Here is a 17,125-nt window from a genome sequence, read left to right as displayed (position 1 = left end):
AAAAAGTGGGAACTAATATTTCCTAAAAGACACTTGATGGAACTGTCGTTCGGGATATAGTTTCCGCCTGTGAGACAATTTTGACGCACGTATTACCTAAACCAACCTCTTAGCCTGCTCGCGACCAGAATAACTCGGGAGGCTAGGTTGCATAGCAACCAAACAGCGAATTATTTGAGCCACATTGATGGAACCGAACGCAAGATAAAATTATCGCGGATTAGAAGATAATCGTGCTTCGTGGAATAGGGCCCAGGGCTTGCTCTACAGTGCACAATGAGAGCAAATATAAACAACATGCATGACCAACTCTTCTGACTAAAAGTCTTTCATTTGTAAAAAAAAACATGTATGTTATGAAAACCCCTGTCTGTTGGCAGCTTACACTTAGCTCTAATGCACACACACACACACACACACACACACACACACACACACACACACACACACACACACACACCCCCCACCAGACATGCCACCAGTGGTAACTACACAATTCAATTTGAAATCAGTTTAAAAAAAACTTAGCTTTAAAAGCAACATATTATACGCATTAGATCCTAGCTGAGTGTTTTAATTATATTTCTGTTATTTATTGCTGTTTGTGGACGGTTATTCTTTGTTATGTGTTTTGTGATGCTCTGTAAGGCTGGGAGCACTGCTGACTTTTATTTTGTTTGTTTTCATTTGTGTTATGTATGTTGATGTTTTCCTTCTTTGTTATATGTTTTTATGATGGTTTCTTGTATATGTTCTGTGTGGACTCCAGGAGGAGTAGCTGATGTTTGTATTAGCTAATGGGGATCCTAATAAATAAAATAAAATGTTACTGTTTTTCTTTTTTACCTTTATTTCGACAAGGGAAACCATGGAGACCAAAGTCTCATTTTCGATGGTGCCCTGGTTCTAAAGCATTTTTGAGACAATACAAAAACATCACACATCAATAGAAAATCAATACAAAGACATCATAAATTCCCACATTAAAACTACTAAACATTATGGAAACATCCTTTAAAAACATGCTTCAACTCAACTTCACTTATCATATTTCTGAACTTGCCCAAAGAGGCTAAGGCATCCAAGTTCACGGTCTCTTGACTCTCATTCCAAGCTCGAGGGGCACAGTAACTAACAGCAGTTCTTATTTCTCAGCTTAGTTCTGACTCGATGGACCTCAAGAACTAACCTGTCCTGAGATCTTGTTTGGTGATAACTAGAACACCATGTAATGAGGGATGTCAGGTAGCTAGGTAGCTTTTGTAAGATTGCTTTATAAACATACAGGAGCCAATGCTGTGTTCCTAGCAGCCAGGGACGGCCAGCCAACTGATGATATAGTTTAAAATGATGTATTCTGAAATTCCAGTATTAAAACTAAGTGCTGAATGATAAAGTGTCCAGCTGTTTCAAGGTGGTAGAGGCAGCAGGTCACAGGTGCATATAGATAATGTCGCCATAGTCGAGTACTGACAGGAAAATAGACTGTACTAAAAGCTTTCTGTCATCATACGAAAAAACCAGATGTATTTCTATAAAAGAACCCAAGTTTCACCCTTAATCTTCTAGTTGTCCCATCAACATGCAATTTGAAGGACAGCGATAAAATCTCACGGTAGTTGTAAGAGGACACTCTCAATTACAGAACCATCCACAGTGGATGACAGGCTCAAAATGCTCTGGCACGCTGCACACTGCAGAGTCTGTCAAACACACTTTGCCCAACGGTTCAGAGTCTGTCAAACATACTTTGTTCAACGGTTCCTGAGCAGCGAGCGGAGCGTTTTGAGCCTGTCATCCAGACTTGACTAAATGCAGAGTGATTGATTGATATGTTTATTTCAAATAATGTGCAAAACAAGATACAGCAACAATAATTAATATAACGGAAAACAAAACCCCCCAAAAATAACAGAATTAAAAACAAATATATAGTATATATATATATATATATATTAAAGCAAAAACAATTATATATTGCCCATTTAGCTTCTTTTTTTTTACATATTGGAAAAGGAGTGGGAAGAAGTACAACAATCCCACCCCTCCTCCATAAATCATAAAGATGCTTCCTGTTCAAATTAATACAATCTCATAATATATACAAGTACTGCGTACCCAAAAGTAAAAAATCATATTTACATACATAATTACATTAAAAAAGAAAATAAAGAATAAATATTTAGGAACCCAAATGGTAAATGATAATAAATAAACAATAACCCTGTAAACACCGTGTGATTATCAACCCCCCCCACCATCCCTGTACATTATGAAGACCATGTAGAGTGACATACAGTCATGTGAAAAAATTAGGACACCCCATGAAATATTTAGTTATTTTTTTAAGAAATATGGACATATCAATATTTGATCGTCTTTATATGAAGGTGATGCAATTGAACTAAAAACAATGAAAATGTTACGACACCCTACGCCCTAATAGCTGGTATTGCCCCCTTTGGCTGAAGTAACCTCAACTAGACGTTACCAATAACTCTCTACCATTCTCTGACATCGACTGGGAGAAAGCTTTTTTGCTTTTTTAAACTGTTAGACACCTCCATTGATCAATTATAATTAACTAGCTAGCTTCTGTAAACAACTCTTAAAACATTTTTTTTAAATAAACAGCGCAGGTGTGGGGGTGCTTCCGAGTTTAGAGTTGGATCCTATTAGCCTACGTTGAATTATTGGTTGTTGTGCTCTCAACCTCTGAAAGCATATGATTTAGGCATTGACAGATGTTTTGGAGATGGTTAGGCTGTGAAAAGAGGCTACATTAAGTTTGGTGTTATGCTTAAAACAGCCATACCAAAAACTGTTCATTTGCAGAGGAACTACCCCTGCATTGCAAGCTACACATCCAAAAATCAGAATCTCCCATACTGTAGTAGATTCATCTCTCTCACTCTCTCTCCATCCATATCTCCCTCCATCTCTCTCTCTCTATCTCCTTCCATCTCTCCCTCTCCCTCCATCTCTCTCTCACTCTCTCTCTGTCCATATCCCTCTCCATCTCTCTCTCTCTTTCCATCTCCCCCCTCCCTCCCTCTCTCTCTCTCACTCTCTCTGTCCATATCTCCCTCCATCTCTCTCTCTCACTCTCTCTCTGTCCATATCTCCCTCCATCTCTCTCTGTCCATATCTCCCTCCATCTCTCTCTCTTTATCCATATCTCCCTCCATCTCTCTCCCTCTCCCACTCACCCCCCCCCCCCCCCTCCCTCCATATCTCTCTCTCTCTCCACAGGTTGGGGAGTGGCATTCGGAGCACGGCCTGTCTATGGAGAGAGACGTCCTCCTCCCCAATGTGGCTGATAGCGTCTTCAACACCACCCTCACCATCACCACCATCTTGGTGAGCTGAGCAGCGTTTCTCTCTGCATCATATCCTGTGTCCTGCCGCCTGACTTGTCCTTCCTTCTGTCTGTGTGTATTTAACCACGGAAGGACCGAAAGAAGCTTAAGCGTACCAAATGTTCCACCCTTGACCGCGATAGATTGAGAGACTGACTCTCAGTTGGAGCTACAATCTAATTGGCGCCCTTGAAGAAATTGGAATTCTGTCCCAGCCTGTTCTCGTAGACTGATGTATTTGATTGATAGCTCTGATGTCTGTGTTTAATTTGCTTTTGCTTGACCTCGTCTGCCAGGCTATGAAATAAAGGGTAAAAGGACTGCCTTATTCCAAAGTGCTTTACAATGGCCTCTCATTCACCCATTCGCACACCAATGCAAGGCGCTGGCCTGCTCATTGGGAGCAATTTAGGGTTCAGTGTCTTGCCCGAAGGACACTTTGATGCCGATCTGCCGACCTGGCGATCATTAGACGGCAACTCTACCTCCTGCGCCACAGCCACCCTTTAATAGACTGCATGACTAGAATCTCCTCTTAATTTGTTATATTTGCGAGAAAGGATTTTTTTAAATGTGTGCTTCTTCCCATCAATCAACTGCAAATGGAGCGTAACATGTTTTTTAATTGGTTGATGCAGCGCTGCTATTGTTGTAGCATTACTATCCACAGCATAATTAGCTGCTGGATATCCCTGCTCAATATTGTCCTCTGGGTTGGTTCATAACCTCCATTCCCCCTTGGGACCATGAGTCAGCCAGCTAAAGCCTAATAAAACTGTTGACTTTGATTCTTCCAAACTAAACTCCTCAAAAAAAGTTTGGAAGCGTTATTTTTGGTCGATTATTCTTCCCCTTTAATAATACCAAATGGTATTGTATTTTATATCGTTGGAAAGCCTGATTAGTCACCTTTACAACGAGGTACAACTTGTAAGGATCATGCATTTGTGGAATGAGCAACACAGCTAACCGTGTGGGTAGAGCCCCCCCCAAAAAGCCCAAATCCCCTGCAATATTCTTCTGTTGGTAATATTTCCTTTTGAATGTAATTGCTACTGTACATAATCAGATCACAGTGTGGTAGACGGTGGCAGGTAGTCTCAGATTGTTTTTCCACTGTCTAGTGAATACGTTAATACACTTCTTTACTGTCAGATATTGGACATATTATTCGGTGTGAGTATGTGGTGTTTCGCCTGCAAATGAACAGAAGCAGGCGTGTCAGGTTCATTACCTTAATGAATTGAGATAAATCTGTTCTCAATTAAAGACTGTGTGCTGCCGCATTAAGGGGTAGCTGAGAAAAACACAGCGGCATCCAGCTTTAATAAACCTGCCTAGTCAGAGACAGATGCTAACAAACCACAGACTCGGTGGGAGACATGCCTGCAAGACACACACACACACACACACACCCATACACCACATTTGAATACTTTATTTGGTTCCACAAATTATATTATACAAACAGGGAATCAAATATTTCGGGGCTAAGCAGCACTGAACACTTAAGGGTACACATAACACCTCCTTCTCCACACGGCCAAGCTGCCAATAATAGCTGAGACAGAGCAAAATTTGGCAACCTGTTTGGCCTTTCTTTTAGTCATTGCAGCAATTCTCAGACCCCTCATGGTGTGTTGTCGATGTGTCTCTGTCCCGGAGGCCCGCAGCGCTGGTTGTATTCTCTCACGGATGAAGCAAAGCTGCGTTTCTATCCAAGCTGTCAGCGAGTCAGGTGTAAGGTCCACCGGGAAATCGACAGAGGGTGGGAATTTCTTCAGGATTCTGGCGACATATTTCAGAAGCTTGAATCCGTATGGACGCGCGTTTCCTTGCGTCGCGGAGAATATTCCTTTATGGAAAAAGTTAGTCCACTCGTAGTCTGTCATTGGTCGTCTTGAAGTCTACGGGAACATCTCCGGCCGGTGTTGGGCTTGGGTCGCAGACGTTCGGGCGTTGTTTGTAGACTCGCCCGCTGTTCAGGGCTTGTTTAAAAGCCAATCTTAGTGTGGTTACGAGGCACATTGTATCAAAAGCATCCAGTGCATCTTATTCCCACTGCAATAACGATGGCAGTTACAACGGGTGTATGTGAGCTTAGATGTTGAGCGCGTTCATCTCACCACTCACGGCAGCCATCAAGCTGTCTGTCTGTCGCGAAACACACACACACACACACACACACACACACACACAAACAGCTTCCCGAGGTGTACCTGCGGCCAACCTACTCCGCGCACGCGCACACACACACACACACACACACACATACACCACACACATACACCACACACACACACACACACACACACACACATACACCACACATACACACATATACACCACACACACACACACCCATACACACACACACACACACACTCTCTCTCTCTCTCTTTCTTTCTTGGGTCACGACTTAGCTTGTACCAGTCTGCTGCCCGTTCGCAGGAGAACCCCTATGTGATGCTGAGGCCGAACCACCAGGAGCTGGAAGGCAACGAGCGCTACGAAGGCTTCTGTGTGGACCTGCTGCGGGAGCTGGCAGAGCTGCTCAGGTTCAGCTACCACCTGCAGCTGGTGGCTGACGGGGGGTACGGCGCGCCCGGGGCCAACGGCAGCTGGACGGGCATGGTGGGCGAGCTCATCTCCAGGGTAAGCAGCAACCTTTCCTTTGAGAGAGACAGTCGATATTGACAGGAAGGATGTGTGTGAGAGAGAGTGGGGGGACGACGACGACATGCAGGATATGTTAATGAGAGGGAATCGAACCAGGGACTTTGCAATCATATGGTATGCCCCTTAAGCCTGGTACACACATAAAGGTAATCTGACCGATTTTGGCCCGATTTCCCCCCTTCCGACCAAGGACAGCAAACGCCCGATTATTGAACAGATTATTGAACAGAAACGGGGACTAGATTAACTCTTTGACTGCCAGCCATGTTCAGAGCGGAGAGCTCCACACTGCCAGACTTTTGGGGCATTTTCGCTGAACTTTGAAGACCCACCAAATATTGACTTTTCGGACTACATAAACATTGAATATATCTACCAAAACGTTAGACTCTCTTCTTTCATCAGAAAAAGAAAGTTTGTTTCTAGCCTCTTTGAGTGTTTAGAAATCGGCCGTAGAACATAGGGTGGTTTCAGCAAAAACACCTGATTTTGACCAATAAACAGAGAAAACAAGCTTTTTCTGCAAACTTTTTTTTTTTTTTTTTTTTTTATGCACTTTTTCTGTATCATCCGACTCTGAACTGTTTGAAGAGTCGGGCGATGGCCGCGCTGCTCCGCGATGCTCCGCGCCGCAATGCTCCGCGCCGCGTTTGGCACATACCCTGATCCGTTTCGCCATTACTACAACCCACAGCAAGCCACTTCCTTCTCCAGGCTTTTATCGAACTACTGCCCCCATCTGGGACCGAAATACATTACACCCAAGTCTGAAATTCACTCGCTAGGTGTAGAACATGTCAATAACGCGATCCCCGCGAGAAAAAAATAAATAAATCTATAAGACGCCAATTGGCGTCTTTGGCAGTCAACGTTACTATTCTATAAGACGCCAATTGGCGTGGGACTGCTTTTGACTTGTTTCCACGTATTGATCGGTGATCCTGGTGAGTCCACAATATACAGTACTTGCACTAAATATTATTTTGTTTTACATACAAAAAGTGAATGACGCCTAAAATTGGCTGTATTTTTGTTGTGATTCGGTGTTGTTTACAATGGGATGGGTGCTATTCCAGAGTTTGAACTTTATTTGTAGCTGTTTGTCCGCTATACATTATGGTATAATGTAGATCTATATAGGCTACTGTTAATTTATTTTCTGTACATCCGCTGATAGAAATATTTTGATTTTGATCTTTTTTATCCGTATGGAGAGAGTGAATAACTGTGGACATACACCTCACCTACCCGCCTGAACTTTGAATTTGCCATGAGCATTTAGCTAATGGTGGATATTTTTACTTTTTTACTCTTCTTTCGTATTGAGGACTCCATTTGACTAACAACCAGGTGTGGCAGGACTTTGATTTTATTACTATTACGTCCCACACGGAGGATTTAATCTGACTGACATTCAATAGTTTATGTTATTCTGAATTTGATAGCATCCTACATTTCTCAGGCTGGCAACATTGCTATAGGCTTGACAAAGATGGTTATTGTCTACCTCCCCTTTTTATTTACATAATTCTTTAATTTCTATATGTATATTTTGATAAAGTTGACCAGGTTTAATTTGCATTTATACCCTATGGCCACAAAAGTCGCAGGTGAAAGACTAGATTTAGGTTGCACTGTATTCTATGTGCCTAATACACATAACTCTTAAAATCTTTTTTGTTGTTTTTGTTACCTATGATAAAAGTCGTAAGTACCATTGAAGGGAATGGCTCCTGTTGGAGTCAGCACGGTTGTTTCCATCATTTGGGGATGGGAACACTTGATGTGCGGGGGGAGGGGGGTTGGATGGTTTGTGTTTGTTTTATGGTACTCTTTTACTTTTGTATACTTTTTCTTTTTGCTCTGACCTATATTTTAAAATGCACTTCTCTAGGTCCACTACACAGTTGCTCAGGCTGACACCCTCCTCTAATGGGAATACTATTATATACTCTGCAACCACTATCATACACTCTGCCTACCTCACTAACAACATACAATGACTAGTACTAAGGTCTCGATAAGATCAGGGAACACGGTCAGATTCTTCTCATGGAATGTTGGGGGAATAAATGGGCCAGTTAAAAGGGCTAGGGTCTTCTCCCATATTAAGAAATTGAAAGGTGACATTATATTTCTCCAAGAAACGCATTTACGTACCACTGATCAAATGAGACTCTCTAGAGTCTAGACCATGGATTGGTCAGATTTTTCATTCTAAATTTGAAATTAAAACACGGGGGGCAGCCATACTGATTGGCAAGAAAGTACAGTTCACTCCCACTAAGACTATTTCAGATCCCAATGGTCGCTACATAATAGTAACTGGATCACTATATCAGACCCCAGTGGTCCATATGAGTGTGTATTCACCAAACTGGGATGATGTTAAGTTTATAAAAAATCTTCTGTCTTCGCTTCCTAACTTGAACACGCACCACTTGATACTGGGAGGAGATATTAACTGTGTAATAGACCCCCACCTGGATAGATCTAGCACAAGGACTGCTGTGCCCTCAAAGATGTCTCAAACCTTATCCACTTTTATGAGTAATAATGGCTACATAGACCCGTGGAGATTCCTATATCCTAAAGATAAGCAGTTTTCTTTTTTCTCGCATGTCCATCACTCCTATACACGCATTGATTATTTTTTCTTTGATAAGGCCCTATTACCGTCTCTGTCCTCAGCCAGCTATTCTGCTATAACCATCTCAGATCATGCCCCTGTCATTTTTTTACTTGTTTTTAAATCTAAACCCAAAGAAGCCCGTGTCTGGAGACTGGATTCTACTTTACTAGCAACGGCTGAATTTTGCAATATTATATCACAAACTATTGATGTATTTCTTGAGACAAACAAAAATTGCGAAACCTCACCCTCATTATTATGGGACACACTAAAGGCAAATGTAAGGGGCACAATTATTTCATATACCGCTCATGTTAACAAACAACATCTCAAAAGGCAACAACAATTAGAGACTCTGATTACAGATCTTGATCGTAGCTATGCCATAGCGCCTACTCCGGAACTTTATAAGGACAGACTTGGCCTTCAGACAGAACATAATCTTTTATCCACCAAAGAGGCAGAACGACTTTTGCTTAGGACAAGGGGTGCCTTATGAGAGTGGGGACAGGTAGGTCAAGGCAGGTCGACTCCTGGCTCAACAGCTGAAGAGGAGATCAGCCTCACAACTAATACCACAGATTTGCGATAGTCTAGGCTCTCTAACAACAGATCCGAAACAAATTAATTATGCATTTGTGTCATTTTACTCCCAACTCTACACCTCTGAGGCACCTAAAGACACCTCTGTAATGTCAGATTTTTTTTCAGGCCAAACTATTCCCAAAATTTCCCCAGAGGATTGTCATGACTTAGATCAATCGCTACGCCTTGGTGAGGTTACAGCAGCTATTCAAAAGATGCAAAGTGGGAAATCTCCAGGCCCAGATGGGTACCCTGTAGAATTCTTTAAGAAGTATTCGAAGCAATTAGCCCCTTTATTATTAGAGATGTTCGATGATTCATTACAATGGGGTACTCTACCACCTACTCTCACTCAGGCCTCCATCTCTTTACTCCTTAAGAAGGATAAAGACCCCACAAACTGTTCCTCTTATCGTGCTGTGTCTCTCCTCAATGTGGATAATAAAATATTAGCTTAGGTGCTGGCGTGTAGACTAGAATCTGTTCTCCCAACAGTGATATCTGAGGATCAGACAGGCTTTATAAAGAATCGTCATTCCTTCACAAACATTCGTAGACTACTAAGTATTATGGGTCTACCAAGCTCTCAAATAAGCCCTGAGGTGGTAGTCTCATTAGATGCGGAAAAGGCCTTTGATAGAGTGGAGTGGGACTATCTGTTCTTTACACTGAAACAGTTCGGATTTGGGGAAAAAGTGCTGTCGTGGATACGCTTGTTGTACACCTCCCCCCAGGCCTGTGTCACAACCAATGGCTCTAGTTCTAAATTCTTCGGCCTCACACGTGGGACACGCCAAGGGTGCCCATTGTCGCCATTGATTTTTGCTGCTGCCATTGAACCCCTGTCCATAGCGCTCAGAGCTGACTCCTTGTTCTCTGGTGTCAGGAGGGGGGGTTGTGAGCATAAAGTATCTCTTTATGCAGACGATCTACTGCTCTACATATCAGACCCACTGGCCGGTATCCCAAACATTTTGTCACTTCTAAATATTTTTGGAAGCTTTTCTGGTTACAAATTAAATCTACAGAAAAGTGAATGCTTCCCAATTAATGATTTAGCCCGAAATTTTTCCCAATCCCTACAGTCTTTCCATTTAGCGAGTACTGGTTTCAAATATCTGGGCATTAATATCTCTCAATCTCTTCACTCCCTTCGTAAACAACATTTTATTACATTAACAACAAAGGTGAAGGCCGATTTACAGAGGTGGAGTGACTTACCCTTATTCCTAGCTGGCAGAGTGCATTCCATTAAAATGAATATATTACCCAGATACTTATACTTATTCCAAAGTCTCCCCTTATTTCTCCCCAAGTAATTTTTTTAAATTTGGATAAGATGATCTCCTCATTTATAGGGTTGGGTACCGTTTGGTTTTATTCGATACCGGTGCCAAATCGGTACTTAAAAAACGGTACCGGTACCGAAACGGTACTTAAATCGGTACTTTTGATTTAAAAAAAAAATCTATATAGAAATCCAGGATTTTTCACATCAGTGGTCACTGACGCAATTTTCTGAGTGCACGCCATTAATGCAGAGCGGCGATGTTTTATATAAGGTGATCAAATACCAACATATCCTGATGCTACAGCTGCAGCAGAACATGGGGAACTACAGCACTGAACATAGGTTACCGTATAATATACATGTGACTGACAGATCCGCCCAAGACACACACACACACACACACACACACACACACACACACACACAGTGAAAGATAATCAGCTAATTGAATATGAAGTACACAAGAGTACACACAGAACCGGGAACGCGCATACAGCACTGAACAACATCCGTAGAATATAAACTTGTGACTGACAGTCACATACACACACATACATACACACACATACACACACACACACACACACACACACACACACACACACACTGAAAGATTATCAGCTCATCAATATGAAGTAGGCCTACATGAGAGTACACGCACAAAACGGGCTAATTAACTGTTTACACAAGTAAAATCACAGTGTGACAGTCAGATGAAGCATTCGGTAAACAATCAACAGCAGGGGAGGCTGGTTCATTAGGGGCAATTGGACAATGCCCCACCAAAGGGAGAAGAGAGAGATTTTTTTTCTATGACTTCTAGACAGTGTTGCTTCTGAATATCATAGTCCAATCAGCTAGTGTTCTGTGGAGTATATCATAGTCCAATCAGCTAGTGTTCTGTGGAGTATGTTCCAATCAGCTTCAAGTCCCGCCCCTTTCAGGGCAACTTTCAGTCTACTCGAAATTGCACTAGGCTGTTCTCGTAGACTTGCATGTAAAATCTATTTTGGTAACTTCAGGCCATTCGGTCATTTGTCTATGGGGTTTTGGGACATGCACAAAGAATCGTACGTGCTTACGTCATGTCATACGACCGGCGTCACGTTCGTTCACCTGCTTCACCATGGCTAGTAATGTTCTGAACAACTCGGTTGAATCTTTAAAAGAAACACCGTTCAGCCGTCGTAGCAACCAGGAGAAATTAACAGTAAAGGAATTAGGACCACCCAGACCAAATTTAATTATAAAGCAAGTTTATAAGGCAGGGAAAATTGGAAAATCGTATAACCGAGGATTTACGAGGGGGTTGGTATGAGAAGAAAACATGGCAGCGGGATGTGAAGTAACAAATGCGTTGTTCTGCTTTCCACTACCGGACTTTGTAAACAAATTGAACAAATGGATTAGAAGGAGGCATCTTTTGTTCCCAACTTGATATTGCAACTGGACCTATTACCGAAGTCAAACTTGTGTAAGTAAGTGAATCATCTGTCCTTCAGTCATGATAGGAAAACCAAATCGATGCTGGGAGAAGGAATGGCAGACTGTATTCTGATTGTATCTTCTATGCTCTTTGTATGTTTCTATGCTCTTTGTATGTGTCTTGGTGTAGGAGAAACGTAGGACCACGTTGGAAACAAGTGTTTCGGTACACGTTGACGTGTAGAAACTGTAGAGAGAAAATTGTAGAAATTGTAGAGAAAACTGGGGGGGTAGAGGTGATGAATAGGTCTGTACAGGGGGGGGTAGAGGTGATGAAGAGGTCTGTACAGGGGGGTAGAGGTGATGAAGAGGTCTGTACAGGGGGGGTAGAGGTGATGAAGAGGTCTGTACAGGGGGGTAGAGGTGATGAAGAGGTCTGTACAGGGGGGGTAGAGGGGATGAAGAGGTCTGTACAGAGGGGTAGAGGGGATGAAGAGGTCTGTACAGGGGGGTAGAGGGGATGAAGAGGTCTGTACAGGGGGGTAGAGGGTATGAAGAGGTCTGTACAGGGGGGTAGAGGGGATGAAGAGGTCTGTACAGGGGGGTAGAGGGGATGGAGAGGTCTGTAGAGGAGGGTAGAGGGGATGGAGAGGTCTGTAGAGGAGGGTAGAGGGGATGGAGAGGTCTGTACAGGGGGGGTAGAGGGGATGAAGAGGTCTGTACAGGGGGGTAGAGGGGATGAAGAGGTCTGTAGAGGAGGGTAGAGGGGATGAAGAGGTCTGTAGAGGAGGGTAGAGGGGATGGAGAGGTCTGTACAGGGGGGGTAGAGGGGATGAAGAGGTCTGTACAGGGGGGTAGAGGGGATGAAGAGGTCTGTAGAGGAGGGTAGAGGGGATGAAGAGGTCTGTAGAGGAGGGTAGAGGGGATGAAGAGGTCTGTACATGGGGTAGAGGGGATGGAGAGGTCTGTACAGGGGGTAGAGGGGATGGAGAGGTCTGTACAGGGGGGTAGAGGGGATGGAGAGGTCTGAAGAGGAGGGTAGAGGGGATGAAGAGGTCTGTACAGGGGGTAGAGGGGATGGAGAGGTCTGTACAGGGGGTAGAGGGGATGGAGAGGTCTGTACAGGGGGGTAGAGGGGATGGAGAGGTCTGTACAGGGGGTAGAGGGGATGGAGAGGTCTGTACAGGGGGTAGAGGGGATGAAGAGGTCTGTACAGGGGGGTAGAGGGGATGGAGAGGTCTGTAGAGGTGGGTAGAGGGGATGGAGAGGTCTGTAGAGGTGGGTAGAGGGGATGAAGAGGTCTGTAGAGGTGGGTAGAGGGGATGAAGAGGTCTGTACAGGGGGGTAGAGGGGATGAAGAGGTCTGTACAGGGGGGTAGAGGTAGGGTGACCAGATGTCCCGCTTTGTGCGGGACTGCACAGCATTTTCACGACTTTTAGTGCGTCCCGCAAATTGGGACGATGTCCCGCATATTTAATTATTATTGGCAAAACAATAAATAAATAAAAATCGGATTTATCCAATGGCTGTGGAGAAAGCAGGGAATGCTATCATCACGGGGCTGTGTTTGCTGTCAATCAAACTGTAGCACCCGTCAGGTGCTGGGGTCAGGTGCAGCCAGGTTAACCAATGAAAGCAAGTCCCCCCCAAACAACAACGACGAACGCGAGTCAGATGCAGCAGGTTATAGAAAATGGAGGAAACTCAAACCACAGTCAGCAAGAAAAGAAGATGCACCTACAACAAAAACTGGGAAAACACTTATACGTGGGTGAAGCCAGTGCAGGGCGACTCTCTGAGTTTTTTTTGCAATCTTTGCAAGAGTTATTTTTCAATTTCACATGGCGGTGAATACGACATCAAAAGACACCGAGAATGCGATTCTCACAAGAAACGTGTCGCTCAAAAAGAGACATCCAACTCTATGGAGACATTCCTACTCAAACCGAAAAATGATGGCCACTCTGATAAGGTAACAGCAGCAGAAATAACACGTTTACCATACAGTGCAACACTCCCAATCATACCTTTCAATTGACTGTGTTAACAAGCTAGCTCCGACCATTTTTCCAGACTCTGAGATAGCAAAGAAAATGTCATGTGGTCGTACTAAAGCAGCGTCAATAGTAACAGATGTGCTTGCCCCTGCCTCTGTGGAGAGTTGTTTGACAGAATTAAAGACAACACCATTTTTTTCGGTGGCTTCAGATGCTTCAAATCATGGCACGACAAAACTCTTCCCACTGTCTCTGAGATATTGGACCCCAGAGTTGGGTTTGAAAAGTAAGATCCTTGACTTTTATGAGGATAGTGATGAGTCAGCTGCTGCCATACACCGCCAGATTACAAGCAAGCTACAAGAAAAGGGCCTGCAATCTGACATGATTTCAGCATACACTGCCGACAATGCAAGTGTAAATTATGAGAAAAACAATTCTGTTTTCCAGAAGCTAAAAGCAGACAACAGTTGCATGATCATAAAGGCTAACTGTATGGCCCACATAGTGCACAACAGTGCAAAGCATGCTGGAGACAGGTTGAACATTGACATTGAGTCTGTAGTGAACAAAACATTCAGTCACTTTTCATCATCTGCAAAACGTACAGCAGAATTGAAAGCATTGGGTGTACCAGGGGCACCTAAAGTTCGGTCGGGGCCTGTTGAGAGGGTGTCCCACATTGTCCCACACAAACATACTCCTTGTCCCACATTTGGGTTGTTGGGACCTGGTCACCCTAGGTAGAGGGGATGGCGAGGTCTGTACAGGGGGGTAGAGCTATTCTCATGCTAAAATTGACTGTAAATCCAGATTTTAAAGTTGATATTCTTCCCCCATAACCTGTGCCCCACCCAAACATTTTAGCACCAGCCGCCACTGATCAACAGCAAGGTAATGCATCAGCTGAGTTAAAGAAAACCAACTTTTACCTTTGATGACATGATGAGCCCTGTTTACCCGTACCTCCGCCGTTCTGTTCGTGTTGATTTTAGATTATTTTTGCACTGCGCATATTGCCCTGTAATTCTCCAATTCTTTCCCCCTGACAATAAAACATTGTTAAAGAGATTGGAGAGACGCAAAGGAGAGGGATTTCCTGAAATCCATATAGCCCGCTAAATTCAGACTAATCATAAAACTGTTTTGCAAGCGCGTTACCTCGCACTTGTTGAGAGCATTCAGTCTCGGATTACATGCACTGAGTGGAATTTTAACAGGCGATGTCACGTGCGGTTGCATGTAACGTCCGTTTCGGACACCAGGGGGCGACAGAGGAACCGAAACGAGGCACCGAAATCTCTGTTGCAATTCGGTTCGGTAGGTACCGAATGTAAAGTAACCGGTACCAACCGGTACCGGTTTTCGGTACCCAACCCTACTCATTTATATGGGAGGGCAAAACTCCAAGAATTAAATTGTCCTTACTACAAAGAGACAGGACACAGGGAGGGCTGGGCTTACCAAATGTCAGACTGTATTACTGGGCCGCCAATCTTCACAAAATTGTCCTATGGATGAGTGAACCGGACAGTAGCTGGTGTCAACTTGAGGCCAGTTCTTGTCCAACATCTTCCCTCCAAGCTTTGGCTTGCAGTGATATGCCACTGTCACCGACAAGATATAGTAAGAACCCAATTGTTGTGTCAACATTGAGGATCTGGGCCCAAATGAGAGGGACATATGGGTGGACCACGCTCTCCATGTCAGCACCCATCTGTAATAATCATCTTTTCTTACCTGCTAAACTCGATTCTGGCTTTGCAACATGGAATAGAGAGGGTCTAATCACTTTACGAGACTTATACATAGATGGCCTATTTGCAGAATTTAATGACCCATTTAATGTGACACATATAATATACGCCACTCTGACCGGTTTAGATACTTTCAGATTCTGCACTTTGTTAAGACCCTGTGACGGAGATGCCGTCACGACCTGCCGACTAACTCGGACAGGCCATATATATACACATACACACTCCCCGTTCCCTACCATTCTGTAGGTTATCATGTTCGTCTACACCTTCCATTTACAAGCCCTCCACAGTTATATATACACATAAACAATCACGCAAATACACCATGGTGTAAGGCACTCTGTTTATTGTACGTTACATGTTTGTCTCCGTTTGTAAACTGTTTGTCCATTGTCCCCGCTGTAGGTCTTCCGGGGTGTAGCGGAGATCGGGCAAACAGAGCTGTCGGGAGGGGGCGGGTCTTATAATGCGTGCGCATGGGGCTGGGATGGGTGTGTTCAAAAACCAGCATAGACCACGTGTTAATTGACTGTTTGTGGGTATTGTTGTCGTTAATGTGTTTTGACATGTATGTGGGTGTGTGTACTGTACTGTAAAATACTTTGTGTTGGTAATATAGTAGAATATTGTATTTACAGACAAGTGAAGTTAGTTTGGCACTAACTAATTATGGTATGTGAACTTGGTATGTTCCAAGGGGGCGGGGCTTAGAGTTTAAGAGGGGCCCCAGAGTAAACCCTAGGCAGTCGGAGTTTGGGAGAGCCAGGATGCTGTGGTATCTGTATGCTGTGTCTTTGTCTACACGGGCCAAATAAATACACCTTGCATGAAAAATGCTGCGACTTTGCCATAATTTAAGAAAGGAACCAGTGGTGGTACCACTCTTGTGACATTTGGTGGCAGCGGTGGGATGGCAAGTCGCAAACCAGTGCGTCCGGGCCTGGGCCGGAAGAAGACCAGGACGGGGCTGCGTTCAGATCGGTTGGCCCCAGCAGGGAAAAAGGAGAAGGCATGGCAGACAGCGACCACCTCTGAGGATGAGGACAACCAGGGGTATGACAAGCCCGGGCCTAGCTCCAGGCGGACTGGGTCAGCCCCAGTTGAATCGGCAGCGGACCCTGGCTTGGTGTCCCTGTTTCAGAACTTTTTGTCTATACAACAGAGGAGAGATGAGGACCTACGGGAGGAACTCCGCGGCCTCCAGGCATCACTCCTCCCATCACCGTCCAGAGGGGCTGGGGCAGCAGTCCCTTCGGGTCCAGCCACGTCAGCATGCAGTAGTCCCAGATGGGCACTCCCGACTCCAGCCCCAAGAAGGTCGGGTGTTTCGTCGGTCAGCTGGGGGCAGCGTGCCAGCAGCCCAAGCGGCCAGGCTGACCTCGTCAGCGGGGATGAC

General features: G+C 44.2%; 1 protein-coding gene across 1 annotated transcript in view; it reads left to right on the top strand.

Annotated features, from left to right (window-relative positions):
• Positions 1–17,125, top strand: part of LOC308155963 (glutamate receptor ionotropic, kainate 4-like) — a gene marked incomplete at both ends in the record, with an annotated part of 149,780 nt that overhangs the window by 96,912 nt on the left and 35,743 nt on the right. Inside the window, 2 exons of the mRNA XM_080529327.1 lie at positions 3,253–3,360; positions 5,811–6,014. Coding sequence (XP_080385453.1) covers positions 3,253–3,360; positions 5,811–6,014 — 312 coding nt within the window. The remainder of the gene's footprint in view (positions 1–3,252; positions 3,361–5,810; positions 6,015–17,125) is intronic.

This window comes from Nansenia antarctica, assembly GCF_963989245.1.
Source record: "Nansenia antarctica genome assembly, chromosome: 4".
Taxonomy (NCBI): Eukaryota; Metazoa; Chordata; class Actinopteri; order Argentiniformes; family Microstomatidae; genus Nansenia; species Nansenia antarctica.
The sequence above is the reverse complement of the archived record's forward strand: the minus strand, read 5'-3'. Positions and strand labels throughout refer to the sequence as shown.